General features: G+C 32.8%; 2 protein-coding genes across 10 annotated transcripts; both read right to left on the minus strand.

The window, feature by feature from the left end:
- Positions 1–804: 804 nt before the first annotated feature.
- Positions 805–4,949, minus strand: LOC110620575 (sugar transporter ERD6-like 5). Of its 9 annotated transcripts, XM_021764367.2 has the most exons (18): positions 4,701–4,947; positions 4,448–4,510; positions 4,067–4,156; positions 3,905–3,964; positions 3,715–3,780; positions 3,509–3,574; positions 3,347–3,422; positions 3,194–3,258; positions 2,927–3,019; positions 2,725–2,805; positions 2,545–2,629; positions 2,393–2,436; positions 2,250–2,312; positions 2,117–2,176; positions 1,957–2,010; positions 1,482–1,541; positions 1,265–1,379; positions 805–1,160 (listed from the first exon to the last, which is right to left on the minus strand). In XM_021764367.2, exons 1-18 carry the CDS (start codon positions 4,854–4,856, stop codon positions 1,015–1,017), a joined length of 1,443 nt encoding a protein of 480 aa, XP_021620059.1. In that variant the 5' UTR covers positions 4,857–4,947; the 3' UTR covers positions 805–1,014. The 9 variants fall into 9 exon arrangements, 7 of the variants coding, with proteins under 7 accessions (XP_021620059.1, XP_021620057.1, XP_021620062.1 ...); XM_021764365.2 differs by having other exon boundaries at positions 2,393–2,446; positions 2,545–2,805; positions 4,701–4,948; XR_002488842.2 differs by lacking the exon at positions 805–1,160 and adding an exon at positions 1,638–1,711 and having other exon boundaries at positions 1,308–1,379; positions 2,393–2,446; positions 2,545–2,805; positions 4,701–4,949.
- Positions 4,950–6,289: 1,340 nt separating this feature from the next.
- LOC110620576 (sugar transporter ESL1) lies at positions 6,290–9,976 on the minus strand. Its single transcript, XM_021764371.2, has 18 exons — positions 9,713–9,976; positions 9,054–9,116; positions 8,851–8,940; positions 8,712–8,771; positions 8,550–8,615; positions 8,406–8,471; positions 8,239–8,314; positions 8,082–8,146; positions 7,910–7,999; positions 7,752–7,832; positions 7,583–7,667; positions 7,464–7,507; positions 7,336–7,398; positions 7,187–7,246; positions 7,029–7,082; positions 6,871–6,930; positions 6,659–6,773; positions 6,290–6,570 (listed from the first exon to the last, which is right to left on the minus strand). The coding sequence occupies exons 1-18, from the start codon at positions 9,899–9,901 to the stop codon at positions 6,437–6,439; spliced, it is 1,461 nt and encodes a 486-aa protein (XP_021620063.1). The 5' UTR covers positions 9,902–9,976; the 3' UTR covers positions 6,290–6,436.
- Positions 9,977–11,311: the final 1,335 nt, after the last annotated feature.

The following is an 11,311-nucleotide window of genomic DNA, read 5'->3' on the forward strand; positions in this document are numbered from 1 at the left end:
AAAAAAAATTAAAAAAAATCGAACCGAACCGATTAGTGATAATAATATGTTATTTTCAATACTATAGGAAAGTTAAATTATATTAAAATTAAGATATTTTAATTAAATTTTAAAATATTAAAAATAAAGTGTAAAAAATAAAAAAAATTTATTAAAAATCGAAACTGATTAAATCGAACTGAATCAGACCGATTCAGTTCGATTCAATTTTTGATTAAAATCGATGCGATTCGATTTTTATAAATACTAAAATTTTAATTTTTAATTTATTTAATTCAGTTTAATTTTAAACCGAACCAATCAAATACTCACCCTATCACGAGTAAAGCCCTTTCATATGTGGCTAGTGCGGCCTTCCCTCTCTCTACAGATGTAGTTTCTTCTCTCTCCTTTGGTAAGTAGCTTGGATTCTCTACTTTGTTATAGAGTTTATTGGGCATGATGTAGTTGGGTTGGCTTTCGGGCTTGTGTAAGAGTTTGGACTCAAGCCCTGTTTATGCAAACTTATCTTCAAAAAAATTATTTATTCTTTCTGGTTTTGTTTTCTCCCTTAGAACACCGAACTTCTTTTGGATATATGGCGTCTTTCATAATTCTCCTAGCAAGACAGGTTTTCCTTTTATTTGGTTAGATTTCTTTTTGGCTCCATCAATGACTATGGATTCTCCCCGGAGTAATTTTAGAGAAAAAAAATGAGAACTCAGCTGTGCCTGGTATTTTTGCTTATCGAAAGGCTTTTTAAATGGAAAGAAAATACATTGTTCAACAAAATAAAAATCAGAAATTAAATCAAACAAATAAGAATAAAAGTCCAATAAATAATAAAAATTTATAAATATGTCCATAGTCTGATTTCTAAATCATCTCTCGCTACTTGCCACCGCAGTCTGGTGGTGCATCTTTTTCAAAAGAATTTGCACTTTCTTGGTGCTTCAATCATTATTAGAGCCAACATGCCAATGTAATCATTACAACACAATGTTTGGAAAAAACAATTTTTCTCCAATTATTTTCTCAAGTACTTGTGGTTTTTCTTACTGCAGAAACGTGAGTAATTGAAGCTTGTAATTCTTCCAACATTCGCCCCTTGGTCTCTGGCACCACCTTTGCAATGAACAAAACAGCTGCGCCGCAAAGTCCACAGAGTATGAAAAATGTTCCTGAGATGATTTGGTAATCACAACTGTTAGTCATCTAAGGCAGAGCAGATCAAAATGAGTAAAAACAAAAAAAAAAAATAATAAGAAAAAGAGGTTTCAGGTACCCGCTGCACTCCATTCTATCATAAAATTAAAAGTATATGTAACTATCCAGGAGCACATCCATTTGAGAAAAGTTGCCAGACCTCCAGCTGTGCCCTTGATGTTTATAGGCAATATCTGAGATGAAAAATGTTAATCTAAGCCCGGATGGTTTCCCTTTCTTCATTTATTATATATGCTGAGTCAATGGTGTAGTTTCAAAAGCTGATACAGACATACCTCAGAAATTATAACCCATGGTAATCCTAACATGCCCACCGATGCGGCCACACCATAGCCCTTGTAATGAATTATAATTAGTTGACAAATTGCAGGATTTGCAAGTCTTATCAAAGCTCAGCTTAATGGAACACCATTCAAACAATTAGCAGTTACCTCATTTTCGTTTCTCTTCAGACTTAACTTGAGTTTAAAATACATGCAAAGATTTTAAAATTATACTAGTGAATCTGGCCAATGAAATGCATCAAGATTAGCTCACATCTCATTTTCATACCTTAGAACTCATATTTAACTGGTTGCTTGAGCCCATGCAAATGAAAGAAATTCGTAAGGAATATATATATACATATATATATATATATATTTTAAATCTTGATGCACTTCAATTAATCTGTTTTTTGACCAGATTAACTATACGATTCGAAATTAAGAACTTTAAAACAAAGGAAGTTTAAATTTGAGTAGCAATTACCAATACACTAATATACACCAGAATGGGACTGATCCCTATCTCCTTTCGAGGGTCCTGCTCGTAATAAACTTTAAACTTTCAGAGGGTGGCTATTCTAAGCATGATAAAGGAAACCCTAAGAATAAATACTGAAATATCAACATCTGATCTGTCTACAAACCTGCAAGCAAAATGCCATTCCTATGACAAAGCAACTTAAGCACATGCCAGAGGCAGAAACCTGCAAACGTTTAATATTCAGTAAGGTGATCAACCACATCACAAACTTGAAACTAATTCTGTGGCATTACAACCATGAGAAGTGGTCGCCTTCCACATTTATCTGTTAAGAGAACAGATACAGCAGTAGCTGGAATCTGTAAAAGAAAGAGTAACTGGTCCAATGAGAAATGCATAAAAGATTAATCTTGAGTCTACTAGTTAAAACAGCAATTACCTGGACAATAGCCATTGATATTAGCCCAACATTACTGGAAAAATCTGTCATCAGCTACATTAATTATTATTTCTTCAATTCATATATGGTTAATGGACATCACATTCCGACAAAAAAAAAATGGACATCACATTCTCAAATCCTTAATTTACCAGCTTTTTCAAAAATGGAGGTGGCATAATATGCAATTGCATTGATGCCTCCAAACTGTTGAAATAGAAGCATCCCAACACCAACCTGAACCAAGTAGATATCCATAGAATTTTAGATAGGTAATGACGAGATTTGTCATCCATGAGATACCATACTGAGATTTTAGATGTACGGCTCACAATGAGGGTATGAGCATATCTCCACTGGAATAATTCTAGAAATCTAGTTTGAGAATGCCCTTGAAAGGTCTTGGTATAGCTCTGTACAAAAAATGGAAAAATCCATCTCATTTTCTGATTTTATGCCACTGATAGATATATCAAGTGAGAAAAGGAAAATAAATCCTTTGAATTCAAGTTTAACATGAAGTTGGAAGTTTACTATAATTTCAGCTGCTTCCTGAGATATATCAGCTGTCTTTCCCCTGAGGTGCTGCAGAGTCACTTCTAACTCTTTTTCTTGACCAACTTTTGCCTGCAGATATTTATACTCTAAAAGGAGAGATAAAGGAGCATGGATGTGTTTTCAACACTAGCCTATGCTATATGATAAGCAAAAATGATGAGGAAAAAACATGAGAGGATTCTTTAAATTTTGGCTACACTACACAGCAAGAAAAAAAAAAGAAGAGGAAAGGAAAAGACTCACCAACCATCTAGGCGACTCTGGAATGAAGAAAATGCCTATAGTTTGCAATGCACATGGAAGAGCCCCTTGAAAATTTCAAGCAAATAAAAGTAGGTAACTTGCATAATTTCGGATACCAGAAGCAGTTTATTAAGAAGCGCAAGGAGATGTCACCAATTAGCGCCAAGGTACGCCAGGAAACAACAGTTCCAATGAAATATATCAGTGAGAGTCCACAACTTGCCATGAACTGCTCACTTGACAAAATATATATGTAAAAAGAATGAATTGATGGAAAGCAATGATTCAATTCAATCCATGTTGGCAGGCCTTTACCTGATAAGCAGATGTAAATCCCCCACGAATGTTTTTAGGAGTTATTTCCACAATGTAAACTGGTACCTGTTTGATAAGAAGAACGCAAATGCTTAGTAACAATTAACAAATAAAAAGCATTAAACACATGCATAAGTTTTTTGCTGGGGTAAAAATATTACACAAGTAATTTAAATTTGACATATATACAAAGATAACATAATTACCACAAACAGTGTAATCCCGATTCCAATTCCCACTAAAAGTCTTCCAAGATCCAGCAACCAAGCACCCTTCAAACAAGGGTTGAGAATTAAGTCCAGTACACCATTTAACTACACTTTTACTTTTTAAACCATCAATTCAGAAGAAAAGCATGAAATGAAGGCTAATGGTGGGGAAAGAGAAGATAAAAACCTGTGAAAATGCTATTGCGAGCCACCCAATGATGAAGAAAAAGTCAGACACCCACATCGTCTGCAATACAAGATTAACAAATTGATGGAAACTAATAGGAAAGTTGGTTGTGTACTAGAAAGTTACAATGCGCCAAGGGATGAAGGGTAACAAAAAACTCACATATCTTCGACCAATGAGATCTGACACTGTTCCAGTTATTAATGAACCTAGCATTCCTCCAACTGTAACGACAGAACCAAAGATGGAGTACTGCAGAACGGATAAATACAAATTAAGAGCTTCACCGGCAAAAAAATGAAAATGAATTTTTAGTCAAACCATAAAATTCACACTCCATGATAATTCTGTTAAAGCAAAATGATAACAAACAATTGTTTCAAATATCTTTCCATAGCCTAATGTGTTCTTTATGCTAAGACGCTCGATCACGATTCTTGGTATTAGTTTCAAGAAGAATCCAGCAGAACAAAAACTAATTCATGCGTGATTCTTGGTTTTAGTGATAATTAATCGAAAAATGAGAAGGAAAATAATGCGTACAGCTGCCACAGACAAGCCCAGTTCCTCCATGATTCCAGTCCGAGCAGGTGACGAATACCCCGTCTGCAAAAAAAAAAAAAAAAAAGAATAAAATCACAAAACTATGGCTTTTCAAACAGGTGATGAATTCTCAAAGGACCCAATTTCAAGTTCTATTTCAGCGACACTTGAGATCCATATTCCAATTCCAAGAGAAACTTGAGCATAAAAAAGTCAGGGTAATCTGATATAAAGCTTTACAAACTGTACTTACAGCACAGCCAACAGCTAAGGTACCACAGATGGCGACCATAGTACTGAGAACCACAGCAGGAGTGGACAAAGAATCACTGGATGGCAGAAAGTGTTGAACGCCATGAGCATTGGGCTCAGATCTTGAAAGTAGCAGTTGCTTTTCAGTCTCTTCCATGAATTCTGTGTCTCTATCTCATTTATTGAGAGAGAAATTTTTGCAAGACAGGATGCAGATGCAAACTTGAAGTCAAGTTTGTAGACGGCTGTTTTTTTTTAATGGGTAAAGTTATCATGAAATCCTATATTTTGATATTATTAGTATTTAGTCCTTTTATTTTAAAAAATATATTTAAAAAGCCACCCAATTTTACTTTTGTTGCATACTTCATCCTTCCAATTTATTTTAGGATAAATCAATATTCAAGTCTCAAAATTTTATCGATTCTCAAGAGTGTAAAATTTGACTATTAATAATTTATTCCAAATCAAAACCACATATCTCTTTAGATAAATGACAATATTCAAAATTTATAACTATAACTTGTGCGAATGCTACAGCAAAACAACTAATCATGCAGAAAAAATTCTGCTACATTACAACGTTAACATATTTGAAAGTCTACAGCTTCTGGGTTGTGTTTTGCCATTTCCCCAATAGGTTGAGATCCAGTGAATGAACTAATAACAGAACAAGTTTGATCTTTTGACAAGTTAATTAAAGTACAACATGTTTGTGGCCATGCAAAGATATTGGATTGTGAAATTTAGAAAATCTTAGCCGTCAGCTGGGCTTCGGTCTGCACGAGAATCTTCCCTCCACTGATGTTGCATTTGCAGGGCGTTTCTGTAGGCTGCACCTTTTGTTTTGGGCTCTTAAGGGTTAAACCAGATCAAGGTCGACAAGTTCAACAAGGGGAGACTGAAAAGGAAAGTTCCATAATTAATAAGTTGTAAATTTAATTGTCATGAAGGTTCGAGACTTTTCTCACTAGTGAGAGTTGGATATCTATAAATGGAACAAATATTCATTAAAAGCATTTTATTTCTTAATGGATCAACGGGCGTAAATGGAATGATACGAAAATATAACTTTAATATATTATATCATTAACGATTTGCTTTATTATGGATAAGTGCTGGGATTCTGATATCCGAACCCCAGTGGAGCCACATTAGAGAGTTAAGCTGTAAATCTATTGAAGTTTAATACGCAGGTCAGCTCTCTAGCACGCAGTTCAGACCACATTTGGGCAGAATAGGGCTTGAATCCAAGGGAGAGGGTGCAGCTCAACTGACTTGATGGGGAATTCTATACATCCGGGATCATGTCAACACAGATATCGAAGGAGAGAATTAAATAGTCGTCTGACAATGGAGAAAAGAGCGGTATATCCATACTTACGGTTCTGTAGATAATAACATGTGGTATTATAATAAGATAATGGTTACACACCACTAAACGACAAAAAAAAAATAAAAAAAGAGGATGTAAACCATTTTAATGTATCACTGTTTTTCTTATATAAATATATAATTTTAATATAAGATATCATTCTATAATAAAATAATGATACATAATCTTCTCTCTTATAAATTTCACCATATTAATGGATAACAAGTTTTTGATTTGAGACCCATTATTCTTTATCCCTTTTAAAAAGGGAAAACAAACTTAATTACACTTGATTTAAGCTTTTGCCTAAATACATTTAACTTCGAAGTTCTAACCAGACTTACTTGGAACAAAAGCTAATACTATAAACTCTCTTCTGGAATACGAGCAATTCTTGCTTGTATTTCTTCCAATGTTCGTCCCTTGGTTTCTGGCACTAACTTCCAAATGAATAAGATAGTAAAACAACACACACCCGCAAAGAAGAAAAATGTACCTGTAGAACATAATTCTAATCATAAAATTTTCACAAAATATAGCTTAGCAAAATATAGATTAGGGATCATATAGAGAAAAAGAGAGACCTGCAGGGCTCCATACTAGCATAAAGTTGAAAGTGTAAGATATAAGCCAAGAGCAAGACCAATTGGTTAGGGCAACTAGGCTTCCAGCTGATGCCTTCACACTTACAGGAAATATCTGCAATAAAAAAATTCATCCCTTAATTCAAGTTATAAATTATGTCTTTTTTTTTCTTTTATTCTATATTTTTCTTGTTTTAATTGAAATTATATACCTCTGACATGATAACCCATGGGATTCCTGACATGCCTATTGCAAAAGCTGCGAGATAACCCTGCTCACAGCATTATTAATCCAATCATTTATTGAATAAGTTGAATGTTTAGTGTAATTGGTTTCCAGGAAAAGCCGAACTCGAAATCTCATAGTTACCAATAAGCCAGCAAATGCCATATATGGAGTGATCTCTTTCAAATATCCATGTTCCTGAAGAATGAGAAAAAGAGAGAGGAAATGTTTGTGATTGAGGAAAATGCCAACCAAAATCACAGACAAAAAAATAATAAGACATAATTTTCATCCCACTAAACCTTCAACAAGAATGATAATCCAACTACGCATAAGAACAAGCATGTTCCGGTTGAAGAAACCTATAAATTCAAATTCATCACCATCACCTCACTACTTAATTAAATCAAGAAGTAGGAGAAGAAGAAGAAGAAGAAGACAGCATTCTAACCATTAGGAGAGTTCGTCTTCCATATATATCCATTAAGCTCAGGCTCACCATAGCTGCTATTAACTGCAAAACATGTTCTCAGAGAGGCAGATTTACTTATATTCGATATTAGAAATCAAAGTACATACCAATATAAGCGCTAAGGCCGTAGTTCCAAAAACTGTAGAAAAATCTGCAACAAGCCAAACAAAATTCACCATTTAAAAGGCAAAAAGAAAAGAAAAGAAAATTCTAGAGATTGTCTTACCAGCTTCAGAAAATATGGTACTGCTGTAATATACCATTCCACTGTCCCCTCCTAGTTGTTGCAGAAACATTAGCCCTACTCCAACCTAACCTCAGTTCCAACAAATATCTAAATTATCCATGAAATTGAAAAGAACGAATCATGATCAATCACTAGACTAAAGACTCACAATGATTGAATAAACATATCTTCTCTGGAATAATTCAAGAACACTCCCTTCTGAATTTTGTTGAAAGGTTTCTGTAATTTCCTATAAACAATATTGAAGAAGATAAATTCCATCTCCCAAATAAGATTTTCTTTTAGATTTGAGAATTGAGGTATTACTATTATGTCCACTGCTTCTACTGAAACATCTGCATTCTTTCCCCTAAGTCGTCTCAATGAAGCTTCAAAATCTTTTCTGCCACATTTCGCCTGTGGAAATTCCATCTCCCAAATAAGATTATCTCTATTGCAAATAAATAAAATATGATAAGATGGTATTTCCAGTGCATACTAGCCATCTAGGAGACTCTGGAATAAAGAATAAACCCACAAGCTGCAACGAGCATGGAATAGCACCTAAGAACAATATACTTGAGAAAATTAATAATAGACAATTTTATTGGGGCTAAAAATATAATATAAGAAAATTAGGAGGTAGAAAAAATTACCAATTATAGCCAGGGTGCGCCAGGAAATTATATTTCCAATAGAGTATGAGAGTGCAAAGCCGCAACTAGTTAACATCTGAGAACTTACAAAATTATTTTTTTTTAAAAAAAATTATTTTCATCTATTTTATAATTAATAATCGTAAAGATAAAACTCGTATCTTCACCTGATTGGCTGAGGTAAATCGTCCCCTGAGATTTTTAGGTGCTATTTCTGCCACATATACAGGTACCTGCCATGGCTGAAATTAATACTTTTGCAATATATCTGCCACATCATCACTAAGTAAAAAATAAAGACTAAGAATTACCACATAAGTAAAAAGCCCTACTCCAAGTCCAATCAACAGTCTTCCAATATCCAGCCACCAAGCATTCTTTTAGAATAACAACAATAATAATTATTATTTTAAAAATAATAATAATAATAATAAAATGATAATTTAACTGGGAAGGAGGAAGGAAAAATAAACCTTAGCAAAGGCAATTGCAAGCCAACCTGGAGTGCAGAATAATTCAGCCAATAACATCGTCTGCTCATAAAGCATAGCTGATTTTAAATTTAATTAATTAAATTAAGAGAATTTATATGAAAAAAGATTAATTAATTACTCGTCTCCGGCCGACAAGATCAGCTATCTTTCCACTTGTAATCGCACCTATCATTCCTCCGATTGTCATTATTGACCCAAAAACTGAGTACTGCACCACTCAAAATATATATTTTCTTAATTATGCTTTTCTTTTTTCTTTATAATTTAAAATTTCTTATTATAATAAATAATAATATTTGAAAATGGTCATCAGTTGCTCACTTCCGACAAAGAGAGGCCCAACTCTTCCATGATTCCAGATTCTGCCGGCGATGAATACCCCACCTGGAAATATTTATATATATATATTCTTCGATCATAAAATTCCAACAATCTTATTTAAATTATATTATTGATTAACTCAAACTTAATTTAATAAAAAATTATTCAAGTGCTAATGAGAATTTATTCATTATTTTTATAAATTAATATATAAAATAAAACAATATAATAATTTTAAATAATAAAATTAGCCAGCACTAACATATTTAACCTTAATTAAAAAAATAATAATAAAATTAGCCATAATTTATATATAAAAATAGACCGGTGATGCATCATAGTCCACGTAAGACTAATCCAACCGCTAATCTATACCCATATTGCATAGGCGCCCTCAGCATCAAAGCACGAGGCCGTTGGCCAACAACTCATCTCTACCAATAAGAAATCATGGTTTCATTTGATGTTCAGGTTAAATATCTCCGAAGTTGTGATGTAGAAGATCGAGCTCATCTCAGTGGCCAGTGACCCCACTGCACCGCTCAATTATATCTTTCAAATAGCTCAGCAAAAGGGTGTTATGGAATCTAAGAAAAGTTGTAATCTTTTTGAATTACATGCTAGACCTCCATGTTTATGCGTAAATTGAGAGTACTTACAGCACAGCCATAACAGAAGGAGCCACAGACAGCTATGAAAGTGCTGAAGACAAGAACAGGAGTGATGGACGAATCTGCGGCTACTACGTTGAAGCTAACGATCTCATAATTCCTGTCGGGCGGCGGAGGCTTTGCAACAGGAAGCAAAGGGCTTGTCGGTAGCCCTTCTTCTCTGCAGCCTCTTTCCATTTTCTTGTTTTGTTTGAAGTCTTTACACAAAACAAAGAAAGATGGGTTGCTGGGGACGAGGCCTGTTTAATTAAACCTTAGACTTATATAGGAAGTAGGAAAGTGACTGTTGAGCTGTTAATCTGTTGAAAATTTTCATTTTTATATTCTACAAGTCCCTACCTAATAGAGACATTAAAGAAGAATATTGATTGGATGATTTAGATCACAGTTGATGAAGATAAGGAGTGTTACGCAAAATTAGTAGCATAATGACAAGTTTAAATTTGCCTTAATCAAGTTACTGGTCGTGTTGGTTTAAGTTAATGTAATAATTTAGGCCAATTGATCCCAACGATTTATGCGTACTATTTTAATTTAAATCTTTTAATTTTATTTCATTGACTTAATCTTTTATATTGTAGTGTAATTTAAAATTTTAAATTTAATAGATTACATATCAATTTAATAGTCTAGACGTATATTATTATTTTTATTATTTTTTATAAATTAATAATTAAATGACTGAAAATATTCAATATTTATATTATTTTATATTTTAATCTAGACATTTAAATTTTAATTTAATTGGTCCAACTTTTACCATTAGATATAATTTTAGTCAATTTTCAAAAATCGAAAAATAAGAATTTAAATAGAATATGAAATGTAATATTTTATTATTTTTAAATATAAATTAATTATATATATATAAATAATATTAACTCATGTTTAACTATAGTTAAATAAAGTTTTTTCTCTGTACTCCATTTATAACTCGATGCTCTCGTCTTTTTCTCTTTTTTAAATATAATTTCTAATTTTTTCTTTTTCATAGAAGATTATTTACGTCAATTGACTATCGATAAAAAAAAATGTTGTTTTTATTAAGAGTTTCAGATATATTCTGATCATCACTTATGATTTCTGTATGGTGGGAATATTTCTCATATACAATCAATGGAAACAAAAACTCTTAGTTCTCGAATAGAATTTTTCCATAGGTTTTTATATTTTGATGGTTGCTTCTCAATTAATAGATAAGGATTAGTAGGAGACCTTTCGTTAACGTGGAAGAGTCAGTTATATATTTTTATGGTTAACTTTTCTTCAAATTTTATTGATCCGATTGTTTCGGAAGGTAATGTTCAATGAAAATTTACTAGTTATTATGAGTTTCCGGAATCACAATGACGACGTCAGTCTTTAAACCTTATTCGAGTTTTATCACATAGAAACTCTCATTTTGTTTGGAAGACTTTAATAATTTATACTCGAGAGATGAGAAAGAATAGTAGCATATTTGCCAAATTATCTTATGCGAGGTTTTAGACAGACACTTGAGGAGCATATTTGTCAAATTATTTTATATAAGGGTTTGATTTTGAATGATTGTAAATTTTTGTTAGATTTTAAAACTGATATTTCTAT

The sequence above is a fragment of the Manihot esculenta genome, chromosome 8, assembly GCF_001659605.2.
Source record: "Manihot esculenta cultivar AM560-2 chromosome 8, M.esculenta_v8, whole genome shotgun sequence".
Taxonomy (NCBI): Eukaryota; Viridiplantae; Streptophyta; class Magnoliopsida; order Malpighiales; family Euphorbiaceae; genus Manihot; species Manihot esculenta.

Coding starts and splice junctions, on each gene's coding strand:
- LOC110620575 (XM_021764365.2), bottom strand. CDS start 4,856: ATGGAAGAGACTGAAAAGCAACTGCTACTTTCAAGATCTGAGCCCAAT. Junction 3,020..3,193: donor CAGAGTCGCCTAGATGGTTG/GTGAGTCTTTTC, acceptor AAATATCTGCAG/GCAAAAGTTGGTCAAGAAAA. Junction 2,011..2,116: donor GAATGGCATTTTGCTTGCAG/GTTTGTAGACAG, acceptor TATTACGAGCAG/GACCCTCGAAAGGAGATAGG.
- LOC110620576 (XM_021764371.2), bottom strand. CDS start 9,901: ATGGAAAGAGGCTGCAGAGAAGAAGGGCTACCGACAAGCCCTTTGCTT. Junction 8,147..8,238: donor GCGCACCCTGGCTATAATTG/GTAATTTTTTCT, acceptor TATTGTTCTTAG/GTGCTATTCCATGCTCGTTG. Junction 7,083..7,186: donor GATTATCATTCTTGTTGAAG/GTTTAGTGGGAT, acceptor CTCATTCTTCAG/GAACATGGATATTTGAAAGA.